The sequence below is a fragment of the Lathamus discolor genome, chromosome 5 (assembly GCF_037157495.1).
Source record: "Lathamus discolor isolate bLatDis1 chromosome 5, bLatDis1.hap1, whole genome shotgun sequence".
Lineage (NCBI taxonomy): Eukaryota > Metazoa > Chordata > Aves > Psittaciformes > Psittacidae > Lathamus > Lathamus discolor.
In genome coordinates this window covers 37,366,905-37,393,395 of record NC_088888.1, presented here as the reverse complement: position 1 = coordinate 37,393,395, position 26,491 = coordinate 37,366,905, and the positions used below count along the sequence as shown (strand labels likewise).

Below are 26,491 nucleotides of genomic sequence, written 5' to 3'. Positions count from 1 at the left end.
TTAGAACTACACAAATATATTTATATACATATTAAAAAAAAAAACCCACAAGTCTAGGGAGGTAGACAAAATTAAGGAACACAGGCTTCATTCTGCCCTTTTATCAAAAGTCAAACAAGGTACAAAGAAGCTGATGCTGATCTAAGTAGGTGTTGATTTAAATGCCTGAAGATGTTCTACATAGTGGCACTCAAACGGAAAAAGGCAGTAATTTCTTAATAGTCTATAGCAGATAGAGCTCCTCAAAAACTCAACTAGAAAACTCTGGCATTTAGAAAACTTTCAGTGAAAATGTCGGATTACTTGAAACAAGACTTTACCTAATATATTAAGATGAATCACAAATGTATAGAAAAACAAGTATAACTCAAGTATTAAGATACTTATCCAAGATTTTATACACATTTATACAGATAATTAGCTGATGGACAGCTACATAAACTAACAAATGACAAGTTCAGAATGATGACATGTCATCCACATCTGTGAACAGGAACACCATCGTCACTGTTATAATGCAAAGAAAATATCCAAGTAATCTACACCATATGGATAAAAAGCATATGTTTGGTGAATTTCTTCCAAGTGTGTTTTAAAGCCTCTTATTTATGTCCCTATATTTAAGTGCCAAACTTGACAACACTTAAATACACCTTTCTGTGAGGAAACATACATTTGTAGCACATATTCCAAAATTCGAGTTCATCCACTCTCAAACCATAGACTTATTTGTGAAATACAAAATTGCCATCATGGGCCAGTGGTCCATTCATCAGTATTCAGGTCTGAAAACACTGGGGAAATGATGCTGGACTGGACTGGGTCAAACACCAGTATTTCTGAGATTTTCTATGTTTTTGTGACTCTCAAATACTGCCCTGTGCCACCTATTGTGATGGAAAAGACAAACATTTTTAAGAGTCTAAATTGTTTTCAGACCTGCTCAAACCATGCTGATTTGTAATTTGATAATTGTTATTAATCAGCGCAACCAAGGGTTTTTGATAGGGAGAAAAAATGTGAAAAGACTTGCAATAATACCCTTTTCCTATGTTATATGCTGCCATTTTCACTGTACTTGGTGTATATAATTGGCTGCTACAACAGGTCCCCAAACATTCATACACATCAGAGATTTACTCTCACTGATGACCCACAAGAAGCAAAGCTTTTTGAGAAACACAAGCATGTTAGCAGAGGGGAAGGTAAGAGTTCTTGTTCTATAAAAATGTGTTTGGCCAGAGAACAGTTGGAAAAGACATCTGGTAATAGTTCATGCCTGTAAAAACACACTACCATTTGTAGAATTAAAATTTTGCTTAAGAAAAGTAAGAAGTAATATGGAAAACCAAGAATATTCCTAAAACACATTTATATGATATACCATGAAACATGTATGTGATGGTAAGCCACCAGGTGTCACAATGACACAGCTTCCTAGGTTATACAAAGCAAACAGAGCACATTCCAGTAACTGAAAATGAAGTAAGCTCCTAAAGACCTAGAGGGTCTAAAAAGATGTCCTAAAGAGGCATCCACTGTATGGGTCATGACAGCTCTGATTCAAAAAGATGGGTCACTGTGTAGTTACCAGTTTTAAAAGTTGTTTTGATAAACCTCCACAAGTGTTCCACAGTAAATGTAAAATCAGTGCCCAACCTCTCTATTGCTATGCAAATACCTGATGCACTCCATGAAGACATTTCTGAGTGCTCACAGTGAACCCACTTGAACTGAATTAGTATAATAGTTAGAAGTCTGTTGTCACTTCCCCACTCCAGTCACCAAAACTTAATGCCACTGTTACACCCAATTATGATAAATCCTTCAAAAATTCGCACACTTCCACTCCTAGTATTAATCCTCCCATGCCTATTATTGAATTGTGTCTTATTAATTTCCTAACCTTTGCACCCCATTGACACAATCACCCCTCTCCCTTTCACTCCTATAATAAAATGAAACCATAGCACTTTGGGGTGAGGACCAGAAACCCTGTAAAAGAGCTCCCTTCTGTTAGCTGAACAACTAGACAAGCATACAAAACACACCAGTTTGCATTAAAAAAAAAAAAAAAAGTTATTCTATTGCTCAGTGTTACTCAGCAATTTCAATTGGAGAAGAATTAACCTCTTTTTCTGCAAGTCAAAGAAGATTTGCAATCATTTCTTATGGGTATCTCTGTATAATGCAGGTTGGAATACAGAATAAAATGATTTAGCTCAGTACTGCAGCTAAGCAACATGAGTCTGGATAAGGTGCTATCTCCAAAGGGTTTGAAAGATACTTTAGTGTTGCAACTGAAAGACCTTTTGCAGGTTTTCTAAAAAGAGCCATAAACAATGTGTTAAATATAAAAACACAATTTCTTTTTCAGCATATTCAAATGAGATATTAAGACAACTTGACTCACAATTCTAACAATGGATGGTATATAAATCCCAGAGAGGCAGCAGAACCATAATGATAGGGAAGAATAGCACCACTCTGCTAAACTGAAAGTCCATCTAGTCGAGTTCATTGTCTATGACAATGGCTAGGAACAGCTTGTTATGAAAAAAAGATGAAGCAACTACACTGTATGAAAAGGAGATAGAGCACAGACTACAGATACACGGAGTATACTTACTCCAGTATGTCCTCAGAGCAATCAGATGCTTATGAATTCTCTCAGCTGGAGGCTGCATCAGGATCATAGTATGTAACAGCTCTTGATGAAGTATTTCTTCCTTGGAATGTGTCTAATCACTTTTTGAACCCATTTACATTTTTAACATCTAAAATAGCTCATACTAATGAGCTCACAATTTAGGCATGGCTTGTGTGAAAAGGGACGTCCTGTTGTTTCAAATCTGTAGCCAATCCATTTTGCAAGGTGCCTTTCAGTTCTGCTGTCATGAAACAGGTAAATCTCTCAACTGTCTTCATTGTGACAATCATAATTATAAAACTTCACAGCTCAGTTTTTTTGCAGAATGAAGAATCACCCTCAGTTTGCTGGCAGTACCAAAGAAGTTGTAACAGTGTAAAGATAACACGCAAGGCAGGCTTTATAAAGAGGTAATACTGTTATCAGGAGTGGGGGTCTTTTTGTGGCTGAATTGAATTGGATGTGCTGGTCTGTGCAAAAAATTCAGGCCTTGCTAACCACAGCAACAAGAGCCCTATAAAAGAGCACAAGATCTATAGACACTAAATGACCATCCTCAAATGTCATATATTTGGTTCAATAGATGTAAATGTCTGCATGGAATTTATATAGAACACAAACTCAACATTACTGTTGAGAAAAGATTATTCTTTAAACAACTAGTCCTTTTTTAGCTTTTCAGTCCTGATGGTTAAAGAAGACAAGTTCTACAAATAAAATTTATACCTGTTATTTACTCAACACCAGTTGACACCAGTTTTATGACCCATTGTGATTTCCCACAAAACCTTACACCTAAGCTTTAAGAGTTCCACCGAAAAAGATCCATCCCTCTCAGATCCAGAGACGATTATAATCTCCTCCTGTTCCTCAATCGATAGTCACTCATTTAACTCAAATTTTCTAAATGATTAAAAAATAATTAAACGTAGTTAAACTCAGTGTGCTGTTATCTGAATACATTCTCCAATGACAAAGTCAGGTTAAATGATTCCCCCAGCCCTCACACATTACTAGTCAAACAGTTCATGGTCCGCCTGGCTGCACTGAGAGAACTGGTACATTATCACATATTGGATCAACAAAAAGATCTATGTTAAAAAAATATTTACTTTCTTGCTTGGTTTTTGAGCTTTCAGAAATACAGATTTTAGACTTCTACACATCTGGTCATCTTTGCTCGTCTATGTATCCTGAGAAGGTGACATTAACTGTACAGAACATCTGACCTTCACAATAATTGCAAATTTCTACAATGACTTAACAATGTTTCCTGTTTGGTTGCATTTGGCTGAACTATCTATCTGCTGCTAAGCTCTAATGGCTTTTTCACTACATTCTCAGCATCGCTCCTTAAGCTGCACTAGCTAATTCAGGCTAAGCTTAACCTATCAGAGGAAATAGGGCCGGAGACTGGGCTTGAACATCACTAGTACCCAATTAACTGTTTGCACCCACAGCATGGCTTGCACCTTGCCAATTTGCACTTTCCGAAAACAACATTTGGGCTGAGATGAGAGGACTAGCACTCTGACCAGGACCATTCCAGGAGGTTGTTTGGAAGCAACATCCTATTTGGGATGAAGGGAAACTAGTTTAGCCTTGTAAATGTCATTCGTATCATGCAACTTGGCCTGAGAGGCAAAGATCAGTCAAAATTTATTTTTATCCAAATACTTTATTCTTCAATTACCCTGCTTTATGAGATTCTTTTGAGGCTCTATGCATCTGGCTTTAATTTTCAGTACATCTGAAACTTTATCACGGGATCATAGAATCGTTTAGGTTGGAAAAGACCTTTAAGATCATCAAGTCCAACTGTTAACCCAGCACTGCCAAGTCCACCACTAAACCATGTCCCCAGGTTCCACATCTACATGTCTTTTAAATAAGTCACTCCACCACTTTCCTAGGCAGCCTTTTGGTGAAGAAATGTTTTCTAATATCCAATTTGAACTTCCCCTCATGCAGCTTGAGGCCCTTTCCTCTTGTCCTATTGCTTGTTACTTGGGAAAAGAGACCAACCCCCAACTCACTACAACCTCCTTTCAGGTAGCTGTAGATAGTGACAAGGTCCTCCGAGCCTTCTTTTCTCCAGGCTAAACAACCCCAGTTCCCTCAGTTGTTCCTCGTAAGACTTGTGATCAAGACCCTTCACCAGCTTTGTAGCTCTTCTTTGGACACACTCCAGCACCTCAATGTCTTTCTTGCAGAACTGAAGACAGTACTCGAGATGCGGCCTCAACAGTGCCAAATACAGGAGGACAGTCACATCCCTAGTCCTGCTAGATACACTATTTCTGATACAAGCCAGGATGCTCTTGGTCTTCTTGGCTGCCTGGGCACACTGGCTTATCCTAGTATGCATTCATTTTTCCAGAGAGCCTATGAAAATCCCTCTCAGACTGCTGATGAGGGAAATTTGTCTAGGCATTCCTATAGTTCACTTCCCAGTTTTTAGCAACTTAGTAATATACATGAGGACTTTTTCTCTAATACCTGTACCTGAAGAAAGAAAAGAAAAACAGAAGGAAAAAGTAGTTTATCATCTAATTGAAAGTTAATTGCCAGGATTTAATTAATTATGCTTAGAATGAAGAAATCATTTTTGGACAAAGCTGCATCTTCAAAGCACTTGACCTACCAGTGACCATTGAGATAAATACAATGAGTATCTATGACTCACCATGAAAAGCACACTCTTTGAATCATATCTATGACTCACCACGAAAAGCACACTCTTTGAATCAATCACATGCACTAAATGTGATAGACAACAACAGGACAACTAGTCTACAACTCTATCTAATCACACTTGAAGGATGAAGTTACCATCATCATTAGCTAAATCACGATAGGATGACACTGAAAATTGGTAAATCTTCCTTATGCCCATACTATGAATATACTGATGTCTGCGCTTTTTTGTCTTTACAACCTAAATTTAAAGTCTTAAGATAACAAAGCAGTTTCAGAAGTTCACTATCTGCTGAAAATCTTCACTAGTAGCAAATATGAGGTTAAGGCAAATACCATTATTTGCTTCCACACAGAGAAATATAAAATCATCCATTTATGGAGTACAGCATTATCATTTATACCCAACTAGCCATCCTCACAGAAAAGGATATATTTTCAGTCATCCTTGGGACTTCCTTTACTTTCTCAGAGATAAAAGAGATGGCAGAACGTTTACACATGTATTATATATGGACAACATATCAAGAAGTTTGCTAAGCTGTTTTCACTACTCACATACAGACCATCCATGAATAAATATGTTAATCATCCTTTCTTTGTGCCCATGTAGTTCAATAGACTATTAAACTGCACAACCACATACTTTGCTTTTATCAAAGATATAAATCTCATTTAATGGACAGAATAAGCAATGTTAACATATATACTTAGTTCACATTTTGTCTTTTGATCCTCATGGGTCAATGATTAGAGGCCTTGTCCAGCCAACATTTCCCAAGTTAATACTTTTGTACTTGGATTAAAAAGCTACTGTCCCATAAAAGTTAATGACTATTCCCCTGTTCTAATTTATTGCTTTCTCAGCTTCCAGCCCATGGGAATCTTCATACTCCATTTTAATGCAGGTAAAACAGGTTAGCTTACATCACCATAAATAATCATTATTGAAAAGCGTTGCCTACATGGGTATACAGTCTCCACACGTGATGAGAATGGAGCTTGTTCATCAACTAGTGAGAGATTATTTATATATTTTTTTATTTATTTTATGGCTTCACTTTTACTCTAAAACCAAATGTCCTGTGCACAAGAGGGAAACAATCTGAGAGCAAAGAGCAGCAGGGCCAGAGAATGTTAAGGAGTACTGTCTTGCATAGGAGGGAAATGGTTTTGTATCGCACGCAATACTCATGAACCCATTATTGCAATACTCTCTCTCTTACGCTACCCACATTTTATAGAAGACATTGATAATCCGGAAAGTTTCAAAATGTAAACTGATAAGGAACAACTTAAAAAATGAGAAACCTGCTTCTCAGGAAGAAAAGAAGCTCCATGCCCTGATGTACTTTAAAGACTGGGAAATTAGAAAAATCACAGGCTGTTTACTTTCTAATGTAGCAGATACAGGCAGAATATGATCCAGTTTTCAGAGAGAAAAAAAAAAGCATAGACTTTTAATTCAAGCCTAACAAAGACACAGCAAATATCAATTTAAGTACACGTTGAGAATAATTGCTCTAGATATAATTTGATTAGCATGATTAGTTCAAGAGGGATCTCAGACCAAGCAGTGACATCTACTTCCAAGGCCAAGCATCTCATCATTAATGGACCACCCTCTGCAAACCTCTGACCATCTAAACTATTCTAAATATGAAGGAGAGCTCCAGAAAAACAGAAAAATTTCCTCTTTCACCTAACCCACTCAAAAAAATTAGACAATAAACTCTCACTTACTTCATCAAATTAGAAGAAAAAAAATCAAGACCCATATTTAGCTAACATACCAAGCTTATTTTTGTAGGGGTTTGGAGTTTGCTAGGGATGACCATTCAAATCACAAAGACTAAAATCAATAACTGCTTCAACAGAAAGATACATACTGGGGAAAAAAAAAACAAAACCAAACATTATTAGTCAAGACCACTGTATTATCTACCAAGAGGCCACTGCTCAATATTTCTGTACATTAAAACAATTCCTGATCTATATATCCTTTTTACTAATGGGATTTTTTACTGAGGGAAGAGTAAGAACAGGACAATCAATTATGCCACTTATACTAGGGCGAATGGGACTGGAGGATTCATCCTTTCTTATTTAAAGAAAAAAAATCTTCAAAGCAGGCATCAAAATATGTAAGTAGTGGGTTTTGGTAATCAGAAGCACGAAGAGCTGCTGCAACAGTATCTATGGTGCAAGTCGTGCATTACCAAAATCATTCCCACATTCACTCTAGCTTTTTGCCAAGTATTTGCTGCCTGCCTGGATATCACAAACACAAGCAAAGCAGGGCTGCATCAGAATTAAACAGCATGTCTGCAGCACCAATGAAATATTAAGACAGCCTAGCTATAAATCAAGGAGGTAATTAACATGCTGCCATATTGGTTCCTCTCGCCTAGGTTGGGAAGATGTCAGAACTGCAGCAATCTGTAGAGAATCACAACAGTGATAGTCTCCAGCTTCTGAGTATCCTTCATCTACAGTGCTACAGCTACTACACTACAGAACAGGTATTTTAATAATCTAAGCTAAAGCACAAATAACATTCCTCTACACAGCATCATTTAAAATCAGGAATGAATTCCCTATTTCAAAAACTAAATAAAGGAATAAGTATGATTTACTGTGGAAATATATACTTCAGTACTGCTTAACAATAAGTACAGACATACTCCCTAAATAGAAGCACACATCAACATCTCTCCAAAACTCACTACTTTCTCCCTTACAGGAATGTATCAAACTTTAAAGCACATTATGCCAATATCTTAATATCTGAAACTGAAGCACCACAAAAGAGCTGTTTCCAGTTGAACTCTTTTTAGATCTTTGTGATGCAGCTTAGCACAATTTTAGTATTAACTTTGAAGGACTAGTAAACAAATTCTCTCTCTGTATATAGTCTCAAAGTCTGGGTAGGACAAAGTTTTTTGCCACAGATCTATTCTTCCGATCCATAAAGCCATTCAATGCACCAAATCTGACTGCCATCTTTGTCAATTCTAGGGCTTATAGTAGAAAAGAGAGGGAAAAAAATGAAAAGCTAAATGGCTGAGCTAAAGGACAGAATTGTGGCTTAATCTGAATTTCGAACCCATACACGGTTATCACATTTGCTTCACAAGAAATAAAACAAGAATGAGATAAATGCATGATTTTCTCATGGTGTAAATAGCTAATGAAGAACTACATTTTATACAGCAGTCAGACAGACTGCTTACATTAATTCCACTCAGATTTGTTGTGTAATGATAAATGAAAACCAAGTACTTTGAATGATCACACATATCCTTTAACTGAAAAAAACAAATACACCCATTTAATCATTTGGATCATGCTACCAATAGCCTACCTATCAAATACGTATTTAATGGGCAGGAAATTGATGGATACAGGCAAGTGTAACAGGAAAAATCAACAGTCCATAAAACAATATATGCAAAATTACTTCAAACGTAATATCATACGTTTTCAGTTTCAACAAGTCATGTACAGAAGTATCAGAAAATGCTAAATATTTTGGTCACATTACATAATATATTCTCTTCTTGCTTGAACGTACAGCAGGTTACAGCATGGTATTACATTATGAAGTCAGTAAATGGAAATACTAGTATTAGGATGGCAATATCTTGGACTTACAATAAGACTATTTTAAAGCCCAGGAAAAATTATGTCATGTCTTCTTGAGGACTACACATGCTGAATAAACATTACAGCAATATCACACTAACATTATATTAACCAATTATTTCCTATTTTCTGCACTTTTTTAAAACAGGTCAGTTATGAAATTTTGGGTTCCTGTAAATGCAGGAAGTCCGCTGCACTTAACAGACTAACTTCTGACCTTGCATAATCAGTGCCATATTGCATACCAAATGTACTATTCCATATACAATTTTCCATTTTAAAACTTTAAAAAAGTACTATTTAAGAATTACTTAACAAGAGCATTTTCATAGTAGAAAAGCACCTTAAGTCCCCACTATACATGGCTTTAAATGGTTTTGGCACATATTGCTGGAAGAAAAGAATGGATAACGCTGTTGTAATGTGTCCAGTTTCAGCACTAATTAAGCACATGATCATGCATTTTGATGAACATGAGGGCCATCCCCTTAGGGAAGTAATAACTTTGCTCCTACAGACCAAGAGGGGATACATGCAGCTTTTCCCTTAGAAACCCTCTGCCAATAGTTTGCCCTGTCTTCCTACACCAGAACACCACTAAAAAATTAGGAAAGGCACCTGTGAAATTCACTATTGGAAGTGCAAAAATGTGTATATCACTTATAATCAATGTGCTTAGCCTCTTCTTATTGTTGTGGCTGTGAACTTTCAAATGATATAATTAAGATCTTTAAATATTTTTCTGAGAAATTTGTTGGGAGACGAGGATCTATCCAGCAGAGCCCAAAACTTTCATAATCTTATGGCTCTTGCTACAATCATCTGTTATTTTTGCTTGAATGTTATGGAAAAGGACAAACAGAGGACATCATTCGAGTTTTGTGAGTATTGTATCTAGGAATCTGGAAAAGAAAAGATCTCCTTCTGGCAGATTAACTCTTAAAGTCCATTGAAAAAAAATCACCTTCTATCTAGAGGTACCTTTAACGAATATTTAAAGCAAGATCACATGTCTTATTGGTCTAACTTACAGCAGCACTTGAAGAAAGATTAGAGATCAAACAAAGACACTTCTTACTGTGTCTTTATTAAGAGGTTTTTCTGACCTATAAACTTCATACACCATCCCATAAGGACATAATGCATGAAGTACAGACCAAACCTCAGACTACAAGTAGTAGGCTTAATATGTAGACAAGTTTCTTCATTAGCTAATACGAAAATGACTTTGAAGAATTAAAATTAACCCAGAAATATCTTTTATGTTTCTTTTATCAAGGCAACCTCTTACTTGGTTAACTTTTGCTTGCAAAAGCCAATCAAAAATACTTTCTTTGCATGAGAAGCAGTCCAGTTTGTGCTCCAATTTCAGAGTCCTGCATAACTCAGCTATGATCTGGATATGGAAAATTTAAAACTCGAGCATTAGTTTAGTACAAATAGAACTGTTTAGAAATGCTATGCACAATAATATAAGGCCTGGGTATGTTCTGAGCATGTATTTAATTGGTAGAATATAGTCAGGATTCAAAAAGAGAATATCCAGATATCAGTATGAGCAACATTCCTTCCCTGTGCTGCCTTTGCAGATTTTCTCCAATACACTAAAAAAAAACCAAAAAAAACCCAAAAACTCCAACATGACTACATAAAATAAAAAAAAAAATAAAAGAATAAAATAAATAAAAAACAACTTATAATCCCAGGTAGATCACCATCAACTTGTCATGAGTGACTTTCAATCTAACATTTACTGTGATAACACAAGATATATCTGGTACACTCTGATGACATATTGCATGATATTTTGGGAACTATTTCTACCTTAAACATTGGAGTATTTACTGATTGCCTCCCTTTTCAACACTTCAAGCTTTAAAAAAAAAAAACAAACCAAAAATCCATTTAAAGTAAGTATTTCAGTAAAACTCAGTCACAGATAAATTTTACTTCATTTAAGTCCGAATCAGACATTTCAGCTCATGTTCATGCTAATGAAATTCAGATAAACTACCCTGGCTGCAGGCCCCTTTGACTTCTGGCTGAAGAGTACACACAGCTGGATGCCTGTAAATCAGGCAGGACACAATTTCTGCATATAGGTTAATTACTGTTCTGCGTCACCAATGTATAAGAGTACAGACACTAAGCCAGAGATCTCAAAACAGCATTTTGCCTGCCTGGCAACTGTCTAATAAAAACAAAGCTTATTTTCCTGTCTGTATCATGTTGCATAATGTCAACATTTGTAAAGTAGACTACACCAAAGCAAGAGGGATAAAGGGAAAATTACACCCCTATGGATGTAAAGAGACTTAGGGTAAATATTCACTTTAAGTCACCACAGATCCACGCTGACATCAGAAGAATCAGTTCCATCTTCTCATTTCTCACTGACACCATTACTCAGACAGTAGGATTTGTACATACATAGCACGAACTGAGGACATAATCTAGTAAGTTTCTTTCTTTAAAATACTTCATTCTGACAAATAAAGATGTTTTGTTATCAGAGGTATTTTATATAACTATAGACTTTGTCTTTCTAGAAGAAAATCACAGATAAGGCTAATCAGTATCCTTTTAATTCTATAAACTAAATTAATTTAAATTATTCTTTTTCACTTTGCAAGTGTAGTTTTAAATCTAGTTCTGCTTATTTTCATCTAGAAATCCAACACTAAGAAAGCCACATTTGCATAACTACTTTTAGTGTGATAAATATGGCCACCTTAAAGATCAACGTCAGAAAAAAGGAAGCAGCAGGGAAGACAAAGACCCACTTCATAACAGATATAAAGCTGAATGATAATGATAGCATGATTATTGCTTGACACTTTTAGTCCAACAGTTTGGGGAGAGTGAGCCGTAAAACAGAAGTTTAAAGTTTAATAAAAGAATGGACAAATCACACCACTGCAGCTATTTAGTGAAGTTAAACTTTAGGAAGACAATGGTCAGCCATTACTTTGCAGTCGGCTCAAAAGATTTCATGAGCACTTTCACAAAAATGTGTTTTCAGGTCACCTCCCCTCTCCCTCACAAAAAGGGTAAACTTTGAGCAAATGACAATAAATTCCACTAAACAATATAAGCTTCTTGAAGCCAGAATCTTATCCAAAGAATTCATTTATTTTTAGCATCAAGATCCTTGACCCAGACTATAAACTATTTCAAACAAGCATTGACTTCTCGTAGTGATTTCAAGCATCTTAGAGAAAATTATAATTTTCACAGGAATATAGTTCTTTAAAATAAGTAGTATTTGTTTCCTGTAACATCAAAGTATTTCTTCTCTTCTGTCTACTAAAAGCATTGTCATGACTTATTCACTCAATTTGTAATACTCTTTTTCTGATTGCATTTGTGGATTATAATGACAGACATCCTGCAGTGCTGCAGTTTGTAAACTGCAAAGAAAGTAGTAAACAAGTGGTCTATTGCTACATAATTTTACTCTCCCATCAGGTAACCTCTTTAGTCATCACCACCAAAAATCTGCCTCAGTATAGTCTTTATTGTCCCTGATCACCAATTTCTTTTTCTGTACTTCTGCAGAAAACACTCTGTTATATCCTAGTAAATAGACATAGCTCCTCTATTTCAAATGAGAATTATCACCAGAACTTAAACCCCAAGCACCTTAGAAGACAGGCACAGAGCAATGCATTCATAGAGTAAAACCAGTGTTTCTTTTGTCACCTTCTTAATAATCTACTTCTTTGCATTTTACCTGGTATATTCCACGTCATTGTTAGAACTGCATGAATCTTATGTCTGCACACAATCTCACAAAATTTACTATCATTGTCAACCCAGGCCAACTCATAAGGACAGTTATCTGAGCATGTAAGTGAGGGATTATACCTAAAGCAACCCAACAGAAATACCTCCAAAATTCAACATGTTGCTTTACAACCTCTGTATCAATGTTCATATCTAAAACTGATTTAATACGTGTTTTGAGATGGTATATCCAGTATGTTACTGAAGCTTACATTCTGGACATACTGCACAATTTAAATCCAAAACTTAACAGTTTTAAATCCAAGACAACCAAATTAAGTTCTCAAAACATACAAATGTAACAGGTATTACAGGTTGGTGGAATAGTATTTGCAACTCAAAATGGGTAAACTGAACCTCTACAATGAATACCAGTATATTCCAAAATAGAAATGTCAGAAGGCTGAAAATATTAAATAACATTGTTAATCTATTTGGCCTTTCAAAAATACCAGAACCTGGCATAAATATTATAACAGTCTGCTTTTACCAAAACTAGGTTTTTCCTTTTTAAAATCTAAAAACAAGAACTGAGCTGTTAAAAGCTAAATATTAACTGCAAAGAAAAAGTACTTACCTTCCTGTCTGTTATTTTTTCTTTTTAGCCATTTTTCTACAGTTTCCGCACTCACATTTTCCGAGACAAACTCATCCAGTACCTGGGGGTGAAGAGAAAGATAGGCCTTCACTTTTTCATCTGTTAAACCTGAAAGAGAGAATATTAATTGATTACATTATTGGTATGAAATTCTTCACATGAAAAAGTATCTGTATGTCAGCAACAACCAGACAGAACAATATCCAGTCAAAAAAAGGAGCTGTCATTCAGAAAATAGTAGAAGCAGATCATATCCATGCAAGATACTCTGTACAAAAAAAGTCCTCTGCAGTAGACATAAACACTACCTGGGAGAAACAGCCAAGAAGAAATACACGACTATGACTCTAACAGTATTTATTTCCAAGATATGCAAGATAATGTATTGGTAAAGAAATTGGGTAGAAGGAGATAGAAGTGAGCTGGTATTTCTCGTAGAGCATCAAATTCAATATTCTCATGGCAAGTGGCAGCAAAAGCAACAAAAACTCTTATGCAACGCTGAAATCAAGTGCAATGTTTAAATATCGGAGTTACTTAAGTAACTTTAGAAATATAAACTGCTGTCACATGCATGCCTCTGTTGCCTTAGTAATTGAGTTATCGAGATAAAAGTAATTGTCGATTAAAGGCCTTTACAATATCTGCAATAAAAAGAAAACTCCAGTATAAATTTTGGAAAAAGAAGCAAGATTCAAAATCTCAGATCATAACACACCATAGATAAATTCCAAAATTCATACAATTACAATCTGATCATAGAATATCTAGGTTTGGAAAGGACCTTAATATCACCTAAATCCAACCCACCTGCCATGGGCAGGGATGTTGCCCAAGGCTCTGTCCAACCTTGCCTTGAACACTGCCAGGGATGGGGCAGCCACAACCTGTTCCTTGGGCAACTTGTTCCAATGCCTCACCACTCTCACAGTAAAGAACTTCTTCCTTATATCTAACCTGAACTTCCCCTGTTTAAGTTGGAAGCCATTACCCCTTGTCCTATTGCTACGGTCCCTGATAAGAAGTCTCTCTCCTGCTTCCTTGTATGCCCCTTCAGATATCATACTCCTCACAAATACCCTGAACAAAACCACTGGCCACAGGAAAGTGAACCCAAGGGTGCCAAGGCGTTCAGAAGACAAGAAAGAAGCACACCTGTCCTGTGGGACTAAGCTCCAGGCTGCCACAGAGGGACCAGGTATCAGAGTACAAAAGCCTTAATTAGATGTGAGGGGAAGAGGGGTAACACCACTGTAATGACTAAATACACCTTCTCCTCTTGTGTATATAAACATAATTGTAAATTCTCTACAGAAAGCAGCGTAGGTTCAGCAGACGAGAAACTGCCCTCTGAATAACACTGACCTCTTTTGGAGAGTATTTGTGCTATAAAATAAGAACAGTTTACCTATTTTATGCTTCATGCAGTATCAGAACATGCTGAAAACAGCAACGGTGTAATTTAAATGCTAGTCAATGACTGTAACCTTTAAAATGTCTTACAAATGTTTATTATGAAAGCCTTCAGGAAGCAACACCAGAACACAAGCCAACAACTCCCACCTGCAGAGCACCAACCACATATGCAATTCTCCCCACACCAGCTGCACCACATCATTCCCACCACATCAGCCTCCACCAGCTCAAACCTGGTCTAATATATTCTTTCTCTTAATCCACTTAGGCAGCAGCTCCTGGTGGATATTATAGTCTTAAATAACAATTTTCCCACTTATAGGCAAGAATCACCAAATCTGGATCACTTTGAATTAAAAGAGCTAAGTGAGCATCCTGATTTTCATTAGTAAAGATGGAAAGTTTCTCCCTAAATTGGTAAGAGCAGGAGATAATCAGTAAGCAGGGCAAAACCAAACAAATCCCCACTACTGTGATTGCCTAACCTCAGGTGATAGTTTGTAAACTTAAATCGTAAGGCATCTATAAGAAAAGTACATGTGCCACACAGAAAGATTTTTCAGTCAATACACGTACCCCATCACATACTGAAAACTCAGACTAATTAATGTAACTCTGTAATTTGCTCAACTAAGAAAAGTAAGCAAGTCTAATTTCATATCTACAGAAACTGAAAAGAAAACATGTTTGGAGAGTCATTCATAAAGACCATAGTATTTTGAAGATTTACTAGAGTTAACCACCATAAAGTCATTAAAATGTATCTGCATTTAAGTTCTGCATGAAAAATGATCAATACAGGTTGGTCACACAATGCCTGCTACTTTAGACTGCAAAAACACACACTTTTTCTTTCCATTAAGAAACTAGGAATTAAAAAGTTAGTAAAATCAGCAACTGAAATTCTGCAGAGGTTGATCTGTGTTCTCAGTGAAATAGTTTTAACTTTCTTATGTATGCAGTCTGCATTCTTTGACTTCAATTTACGTATTTCCTGGATTCAAACCTTTATGGGTTGTGTGTTTTGTAATACACACATCAAAATTCAATGAAATGATAATCTGAAATAAGACTTCAATTTCCATATCATGAGCTTAATTTCCATTCCATATATCCTGCAATTTCAGCAACTTGAGGGTGAAAATTCTGCTTTAACATTACAGAGTTATAGAATCATAGAATAGTTAGGGTTGGAAAGGACTTCAAGATCATCTACTTCCAACCCCCCTGCCATGGGCAGGGACACCTCTCACTAAATCATGCCACCCAAGGCTCTGTCCAACCTGGCCTTGAACACCACCAGGGATGGAGCATTCACAACTTCCCTGGGTAATCCATCCCAGTGCCTCGCCACCCTCACAGTAAAGAACTTCCTCCTTATGTCCAATCTAAACTTCCCCTGTTTAAGTTTTAACCCATTACCCCTTGTCCTATCACTACAGTCCCTGATGAAGAGTCCCTCCCCAGCATCCCTATAGGCCCCCTTCAGATACTGGAAGGCTGCTATGAAATCTCCACTCAGCCTTCTCTTCTCCAGGCTGAACAGACCAAACTTTCTCAGCCTATCTTCATACAGGAGGTGCTCCAGTCCCCTGATCATCCTCGTGGCCCTCCTCTGGACTTGTTCCAGCAGGTCCATGTCCTTTTTATGTTGAGGACACCAGAACTGCACACAATACTCCAGGTGAGGTCTCACAAGAGCAGAGTAGAAGGGCAGGATCACCTCCTTTGACTTGCTGGTCACGCTCCTTTTGATGCAGCCCAGGATACGGTTGGCTTTCTGGGCTGCGAGCGCACACTGCAGCCGGCTCATGTTCATTTTCTCATTGACCAACACCCCCAAGTCCTTCTCCACAGGGCTGCTCTGAATCTCTTCTCTGCCCAACCTGTAGCTGTGCCTGGGATTGCTCCAACCCAGGTGTAGGACCTTGCACTTGGCATGGTTGAACTTCATGAGGCTGGCATCAGCCCACCTCACACGCGTGTCGAGGTCCCTCTGGATGGCATCCCTTCCCTCCAGCGTATCAACCGAACCACACAGCTTGGTGTCATTGGCAAACTCGCTGAGGGTGTACTCAATCCCACTCTCCATGTCACTGACAAAGATGTTGAACAAGACCGGTCCCAACACTGATCCCAAGGATCAGGAAAAGTGATTCATGTAGCTAATACATGAAACCCTACAACAGTCTTTAAGTTACCCTCCTTTATCTCATTAAATCTAGTTGTGCAGATGTGCTTTTTTAATGTCAGATTTGCAGATGGAAGCAAGCAGGACAGGACTTACAACTATATTTGCAGAGTTGAAAAGGAATAACTTCAACATATTTTCTACATAGATTAAGGCAGTCATCCGTTCTTCCAAGTGCTAGTCTACTGTGTTGAAAAATACACCCATAGACACAAAACCTGCAACCAAAACCAGCAAGAACACATCGTAAATTCACAAAATTTAACATTAAGAAAAAGTGCCATTATTAGAAAGTAGCCTTTTGAAGAAGCTTAAGCACTTTGTGGCTTACATATATTAAGGCAAACGTGGAAATAGAGCTTTTCAATAAATGCTGGGGTTTATGCAAGTGTTTCACCTTACTACCTTTTTGTATCTCATTTATTACAGGCTTGGATGATATAAAATTGGCAAATCAACCCAAAACAGAGGGCAGAAGACATCCTGTGCCCCTAACAGCACCCAAGAGGCAACTCCTTGATTAGTAAAAGGCATTTTACTGCCAGAGAGAACCATCCTTCTGGCAGGACACTCTTTCTGGGCTGTTCAGCGTGGGAAGCATGAATCAAATAATACGAAAGAAACAACCATATTTACTTACAGTATTTCTATAAACTGATGCATTGGTGTACTCCACCAAATAAACAATGGCCCTGTTTTTCCATGCTGCATATGCCTGAGGCTTAAGCTTTTAATCTAATTTGGCATAGCTCATGCCAGTCTACCAAATTTTGGTTTTGTGTTTTCCAGTTGGAGTTTGGTTTTTTTAGTGGTGGTGTTTGTGGTTTTTTTCTTTTAAATAACTCATTGGCTTTCAGTAGAGTATGTATGAGAGTGTTTTGGAGTGGTCTGAGTTTGGGTTTTTTCCCTACAGAAACTACAGGAAATAGTTTCTTTTTCACTGAAATTAATAAAAGAATTAGATATAGTTAAAGACAGAATTATGTGTGGATTTCTCCCCTTTCTTATTTTAGGAAACCAACTGTAGAAAATGCAAATATTTTTACTAAATATCACAATCCAGTAATTTCAACATAAACTAGAAACCTAACCATTTGTGATAGTCTGTTTCAACAAATAACTAACTTTTCAGTGGTCCTGTGACTGAAAACAAGTTTCATTTCACTCAAGGTAAAGAAGAAAGAAACCTTTATCTGAAGATGATTTAGCAAGTTTAGTAGAGCTGCTTGAAAAGGAATAGTTACTCATGTAGATTACGAACCACCACAGCGTACCAGGACTAGATCACTGGTGCTTCAAAAGCGTAACTACACAGACTGTTCTTGTTGGTATTTATATTAAAAGCCAAACAAAACCAAAAACCCCACCACCACCACCACCTTCCAATGTATCTCTATTTCTGTGTGTCATACGAAGCCAGTGTGAGTATTGCAGGCTGCCTGATTTAATGATTGCCTGTCCTGCTCAAGCCTGGATTCCCCTTTTGATCTACTGGTAAAGGTTTTGTTTCAACAACTCCAACATTTCATTAGTGATAACATCAGCAGAATCTTAAAAGAGATCAACTGAATTCACAGAGCAATCTCTCACTGCCCAGTGTAAGTAAGCAAACAGCTTCGTAAGTCAAAAAGATAAGCCTGTAGCACTAAAAAATCCTAATTACTCATACTAAAAATACTAAGACTCAGAGAGAATATTAGGAAACTGTTGTTGCAGCCGAGCATACTGTGCAAGCATGCAGGTACTGGCACAAATATTTTTCAAGAAGCCTCAAATGAGTGACAACAGTTTTCAAAGGAAGTGTATCTTTGAACAACCAATAAAGAATAAAGCATAACAGTGGACACAGCTTATGGAATAGTAAGACTGATGTAATAAATGCATTCATATTCACTCCGCTGATTACCACAATCCTCATGATGTCTATGTTAGGGTTTAGGAGAGACAGAAACTGTAAACACTGTCACAGTCTTACATGCTGCTGTCTTCTTGAGACGCCAGCAAAACACACTTTGGAAAATAACTTAATATCAACACTTTGGGGAAAAAAAAAAAAGTTTAAATCACTGTTACTTCTATCTTAACGGGGAAACTGCTTCTTGAGCAGATGTGACAAAGTATACCAAACACAGCATCTTAGAAACTCACTTTACTGGTTTAAATTGTAATGGTACTGCAAGGCAACACTGTGGGCTTGTCTACACCAGTAAACTGAGTATGTCTAGGGTTGTTCACTGACATGAAACCAGGTGGCTCATAATTTCCTCCACACTTATTGTTGAGCTCTCTTGACCTCTGACTATAAAAATGAAGAAAAACTGGAAAAGGAACACATGCTGACTGCCTACTGGGAACCACTCCTGGCCTGCCCCTACTGCAGAGCAACTCCCTGGACTTGCCTGGAACATCCCAAGCTGGCTTTGGCCAATGCCCTGACAAGAACCATTCTGATAATGCAACAGTATAGCTAAAAAAACCCAAATTCAGTACATAAGAATGCTCCTTCACGCTGCTTATTTACTATCCTAGATAAAGTATAGCCAAATTAAAAAATAAACTAAGACACAAAACCTCCTTCAAACATCAATTAACAGTAATTATTCCTTGCCTTTGAGCCTGTCTCCAACAGCATTCTTTTACACAGAAAAAAAAAAAAAAAAAGGCGCCAAAAATCATTTGAAAATTATATTTTTGCTTTCAGATTTTTTGGTGCCTAAAATATTTAAAACATTTCTTAGATATTAGATAACCTGTGTAGTACTGAATCAATTAATGGCTCCACTCTCTGACTCTTAATCCATGTCATACTGCACTCTCCTCTGAGAATAGCTTCACTGAGCTCAGTATAAAGCAGAACTGACTGTCAATGAGCTGAAAAGAATTGAAGCCTAGAGCTATGTTTAAAAATCTGCTCCATTTAGCAACATGAGTCAGTCACATCATTAGCAATTCTTGTAATTTTTTCACTAGTGTTGTGGTATTTGGTCTTTTTTCTCAAACCATTATAGCTTAATCAAATCTCATGATTAGGCAAGAATTTTAGTTTTCACCTAAAGTTTCTGGTTCCCAGGCCAGGGGCACATGGGGAAGCAAGGGAGAAAGGATAAAAATTCATGAGCCAGCCTAATACTTATGGAGGCTCAGCATTGTATCCCAGAACAACTTACACTGTAAAAGACTGCAGTCATTGCTTTCCTCAAACCCCTAGAAATAGGGTTTGTTGCATATAACATGCATTTCACCCAGCTGGACAGGATCCAATTCTTTGAATACACATTGTGAGGGTATACATGTCAATATAAGAAATCGCATGGATTTTATGTATCAAGAAAGTTTTTCTTAAAGAGGAAGGGAAGCAGCTATAAATACTAAACATTTTGTATCTGTTAACATTTAAACAATAAAATATAAATTTTAAAAATTATAAGGAAAAAAACAACAAATAAACAATTGGCTTGTTTGGCTTTAATAAGCAACTCTTCCCTGAAATTAGAGGGGCCACAGAGCCACAGCAAATATGAGCAAAGTCATAATATCTTTAAGTAAGTAACAATATATTGCACCACACAGAAAATCTGCAAGTTGGAGATGGGGGGAAAGGAGGTCACGATGATACACTCTTTCCAGATAAGGTCTTATCTGCAACAGAAAACAACCTTACCTCAAATACAAGTGAAAAGAAAATGTATAATAGTAAAATCAATTTCCTCATCTGGCATACCAAAATGATGAGATGTGGCACACATCCTCAAAATCAGCACTATAAAATTACTATCATACTTGTACTAAAAGAAAAAATACTTAAAAATATCTGAAAGTAATCCAGAAGAGCTAATTTGAACACAACTTTGCCCATGTTCTCCTTTATTTACAGCTGTCTGGCCCCATCTCTTTCTTACACAAATACCACCTCTCTATCTTTCTACAAAATCTTATAAATTATATTTGTAGTTATTTGCAAAAGCATTCAAGGCATGTGTGTACATTGCTTCATTTGGATTAAGCATTAATCCCATTAAATCAATCCCTTCTTTGTTCAAAGCATCAGGATTCAAAACCACAGGCACAGTCAGTTTTGGAATATCCTTTTCAAGTCAGACTTTTTATCTTAATCCATTTAAGTATACAGGAATGTAATGCAACCAAGTGCCCAAACTCTGTGAAACCTGGCATTACCGGTCTGTCAAAAAGCATAATCACTAATGAGAAGCAATCAGAATGGTCAAACCTCTTTCTGATTTTTCTTTTCTTGAAAAATCAGTTCATAGCCTCATCCATGAGCAGCTCCATTCATGTTTTTTGTCCCTCCTCCTCCAACTCCCACCAGCCTTGCTAAAGGAAAAGCAATACACAGCTCCAGCGTTCACAGTATTAGCAGTGAGAAATAGTAATGTGGTACACAAAGACACTATACTGTTGATTCGGGTATTTAAAAGGGGCATACAGTATATGTTATCATTATTATTTCAAATCTTCATATAAAGATGACTGATTGTGCCAGCTTCCAGACACTGCATAAAACTACAGGCTCCATATACATTTACATCACAGTTTCACCCACAATCAAGTGCAGTCACCCGTGCAGCAGCTTCAGTACAGCACCCCAAAGAACACAATGCAACATTTCAGACAGGATGCCAGCAGCACCGCTTCAGTTTTAGAAAGAGAAATACCAGCTCAGCCAAACAAAGCTGGAATGTGTTCAGACAGAAAGAACACCAATAACCACCTCTTCTTATATCTTGTAATTCAAACTCCTTATTCCTGATGGAAAAGCCATGGGTGTATCTCTTTGCACCTGAACATGCCAGATCTGAGCAAGATGTGGACATAAGCACCTTTAGTTTCCATCAGCTTCCACACTGTTTTCTCTGATATTACAAGCATCTTGCAAGCTTGAACCTTAGACATCTACAGATACTCAGCTGGTTATGTCTCCCAAAATCGAGGGCTCAAGAACTGCACAGTACTGGCAGCTCTGAGCACTGCTTCAGTATTTAGTTAAAAAGCAAAAAGCCATACAAGAGTGTTGATGAAATCAGTTCACATTAGGTGATGTTAAAAAGCCTCTACTCTTTCCATAGGAATTACACACATGCTTCATGGGGTGAATGCATTCCTAATTTGAATAATCATTTTTCACGGAGTATCAAAACACACTTCAAATTGTCTGAATGGCATAATCCTGGGCAGCATATATAGCATTACACTCTAATACCATCCATCATTTCATGTATGGGGCTTTTTAAATCTCTTCCTTTCCTGGTTTGAGAGTAATTTCCCTCCAGTTCTCATTAGTATACTGGAGTACACACATTGAGGGGTCTGTATAAAGCTTTGCTCTCCTTCCAGGTGCATGATGGGACCAAATCTGGGAAATTACTGAACACTTTGCAAAAAACTAACACAAGGAATACAGATATGCTTTAGGACTTGCAAACTTCATTAAATTAATTTCAAGTCTTTGCTTGAGGAGAAAATTATGTACCACCTTAAGGTTAGTGACAAAAATAATCATCAACATAAAAATCAAGCAAGTGAAGCAAGTGAAAACGTATTTGTAAGCAGAAGTAAAAATATATGAGGAATGTCTGAGCATGATTTACGATTATTTGCTCTTTTTATTCTCTTGTGCAACACATATAGCCAGGGTACCATGTCTCCTGTCCAAACATACCTGACTGGCACTACTCAACACAATGGTGACAAGTACTAAAAACCAGTTCATTTATAGCTCATTAGAAAAAATCTCCAAGACACTCAGGACTTGCACATACGTAATCTCTGGGAAGATCATATGCAGCTGTAAAAGAACTACTTAAAATCTAACAGTTAGACAAGGTAAGAATACCTTAACTCTTCCCTTGAGTACAGGTGTTGGTACAAAGTTCTTGATTTATGATTCTCCAGTAATACCTTCTGGCTGATGTAACGTCTTCCTCCCACCTGACACCTGATCCTGGAGTAGCTCCCTTTTTGAGTAAACTCTTTTGCCTATAGTAGTCCTATTGTCTTTAATAACAAAGTTTTACTGCTGATTTGTTTCTTCAAATGAGCTTGCATGAATGAAGTTCTGTAAATCCTTTGTAATTTACTTACCAGTAAAAACATACAGTGCTGTTCACTAAAATGCCACTTAACTTTTTCCACAAACAAGATCCAGTATGATGAAACTTCCTTTGAAGGATACTACATGCCTGTGCTAAGTCTCACTCTGTTATTTCACTAAATAGGAAACAGATAATGTTCTTCCTTCTGCAAGAAGTATCCCACTTAACACTTCTATTAGGAGACATGTTAGGACAGTTTCCCAGGGCACAAGACTCTTCTTAAATAACAATTACACATAGTCAAATAACACACTACTTACCAACAAGACCAGACACCTGAGTGTTCTCTACTTTGGTACTATTAGGACTGTATCTGGAGCACCACAGATGGAGATTCATCATTCTTTTCTAAACCCCTCCAACCTTACAATCATAGAAGGTTTAAAGAAAAATACAGTCAACATCCTTTACAAAATGAGAAGATATAAACCCCAGAGAATTCTGTCACTAAAAAGCTCTATTAGGAGGAAATCTAATGACCACATGCAGAAAGTTTTGATCTGGTTCATGGGAAGCAAGCTCTTCAAAAACAAACCACACCAGTCCAGCATTTTTATAGACATCATGGCTAAAATACAACAGAGAAATATACACATCAGTTTAAAAGATGTATTTTGCAGATTCTGTAACTGTACTACGCACAAGCCTGCTCAGTTGTTAAATGGAAGACTTCAGAGAGGATGCAAGGAGCAGGCTGCAAGGTGCTATTCTTACCTGATCCAAAGCTCAGCCATGATACTTTTTAATTCATTTCTTTTAAGACAGAGAGAAAGTACTGCTGAGATCCTGGACTACTGATTAGCATGAAGAGTGTCATCTGCTAGCTGTACACTAAGCCTATGGAAGCTGAACTGGTACATATCTTTCTTTAAAGGACACCTTATTTTAAATAAAAGACTTGAGTTATAGATGAGTTAGCACATTTCCCAGTTAACCTCTTCAAATTACTAATGGATACTAAACGGGTGTACCTATTAACAAAAAAAAAAAATCACAAAAACAAAACAAAACCATCATGTTCTAAGTCTAGTATCAACAATTTTTTTTTCATTTCAGCTTCCAGCAATTTTTTTTATATGTATATATTTTAACTATTAGCTGAAGAGTTCATCATTAAATATCATTTCTTTGTGAAGGTACCACTAGCCCAAATGAGTACCATCTATCCCCTTTACAAAGTGGAATAGGCTCACTTTTCTATATTCTAACATTGTATTCTTTCTACACTTCACAATTCCTCAGATGTAACTCCAGCTGTTCATATGCACTAGTTTACAGCAGCTTCAGAAAAGTCTCTAACCTAACCTTGACCAAATTCCAATACTTGCAAGTAGACAAAAAGTTTTACAAAATAAAAGCTTCCAAAAGCCTCCAAATATCAGTTTTTGTGACAGAGATTCTGTCTTTATCACTTGAACATTAGAGTGTGCAACACAGACTCCCCTCAACCCAACCAGAGTGCTACAGCAGATGTTTTAGCGATAAAGTTGAGATCCGAGAAGTTGTTACCACAAAATTTGTTACCAGAAGTTGTTACCAAAAATTGTTACCATAATTAATCTCGGAAACTGCTTTTTTACCTTACTTTAGGTATTACCTAAAATATAGATACAAAGATGCCTCGTTATACAAAAATCAACTTTGACTGACATTTCAATTAAAAAAAAACCCTATTTAATTATTTTGCAAGGAAAAGAAAGCCTGCCTTCAGACTAATTAAGCACTGAAACTAAAGCACTGACTCCATAAAACTGTCAGAAAAGCCAGACACTCCAATTTTTTTTAAAACACAATAAAGGAAGAGAATTATTTTCTTTTTCTGCTACCTCTTTTTCTATAATGAACAGAAGAAAGATGATTTTTCAGAGATGCTTCCTCTGCTCAATTTTATGGTGATGGATGTAATGGTATCTCCGTGTCAGTAAAACATGGTCTAGGAAAAGCAGTATAATTTGAGATATTTCAATGAGTATGCCACTGAAGTAAAAGAAGTTTGAAGTGATAATTAAATACTGCGTTACATACACTCGTACATTACAGACAAGGACACGTTGTGCAACCCTTACTTGCACTGGTGAACAGTTTTAGGAGTAGTCCTATTGACGTCAATGAGACTACTTACGTTGGTAAGAGCTCACTAACATGTGAAGGGTTGTGCAACGAAGGCCCAAACACAATTCATTCCACACGTTGTTTCAAGCTTTATTCCTCAACCACAAGTTTTTCCCTAATAGTGTTAATATTATTTTGTTAATGTTACCATTCAGAAAAATATGTAAGAACATACTTGTTCAACTGTCCACAGCCCAGTACTTCAGCCCAATACCAAATCAGAGGCACACAAGAATCCACCACCAGCTCAAGCTATAGCAGGTTGATCATGGTCCTGTCCTGTCAACTTCTGAGTACCTCCAAGGGTGGAGACTCCACACCCTCTAAGCAGCCTGTGACAGGGTTCAATCACCCACACAATGGAAAAAGTGTTTCAGCTTGTGCCCACTGCCTTTTCTCCTGTTGCAGAGCACCACCAAGAAGAGCCTGGTTCCATTTATTTTACTGCCCCCTCCATAAGGTAGTATACACATGGATAAGATCTTCCTGAGACTGTTTTGTTCTAAGCTGATCAGTCCCAGTACCAACCATAGCCTTTCACTAGACTCAATGTACTATGTTCATGTCTCTTTTGCACTAAAGAACACAAAACTGCACCCAGCACTCCACATGTGCCTCACCAGGGGTGTGTAGAGGGGCAGGATCACCCTTCTCAACCTGCTGGCAATCCTCTTTCTAATGTAGCCTGAGTTACTGGTGGCTGCCTTTGCTGTGATGGCACGCTGCTTGTGCAGGTTCAATAGAAAGTAATTACAGGACCCAATGCTATAGGGATTCCTGCTTCCTAGCAGGTGAAATAAATGGAAATATCTTCAGTGACTTGGATGTTGGCACCACAGAATAAAAAACAACATATGGGGTTGGCTGCTTTTCCACAAGCTCTTACTGGTGTGGCAACCCTCTACTTACACGATACCATTTGGCAAAACATCTTCCGTCGATACTATTTTAGACGAGAATTCAAATAATCTAAATAATGTATTTGTTACTATTTTAACATTTTCTTGTTGGCAACCACAATAAAACAAAGACACAGCGTTTCAGTTGGGCCCTCAGTTTTTATTATAAAGCTTAAGCAAATGTCACAGAATTAAATGCTAGTTTCAAAAATTAAATATGAGCAGCTGCATCTTTTCCCGGTCCTCCTCCCCCTCATCATCTCCCCACCCTCTTTTGTTTGTTTTGGAGACAGTGTAACCCACTAACATGTGTTCACCTCCAGAAAGCATCCTTACAAAAAACAAAAAAAGGCAGGGAGGGAGGGAGAAGATCTGAGAAGAGCAGAA

The 26,491-nt window shown here is 37.2% G+C and overlaps 1 protein-coding gene across 1 annotated transcript in view; it reads right to left on the bottom strand.

Moving 5' to 3' along the window:
• The window catches only part of PDE10A (phosphodiesterase 10A), a 336,032-nt gene that overhangs the window by 87,495 nt on the left and 222,046 nt on the right, over window positions 1–26,491 (bottom strand). The window contains exon 5 of the mRNA XM_065680432.1: window positions 13,356–13,484. Within this exon, the coding sequence (XP_065536504.1) occupies window positions 13,356–13,484 (129 nt within the window). The remainder of the gene's footprint in view (window positions 1–13,355; window positions 13,485–26,491) is intronic.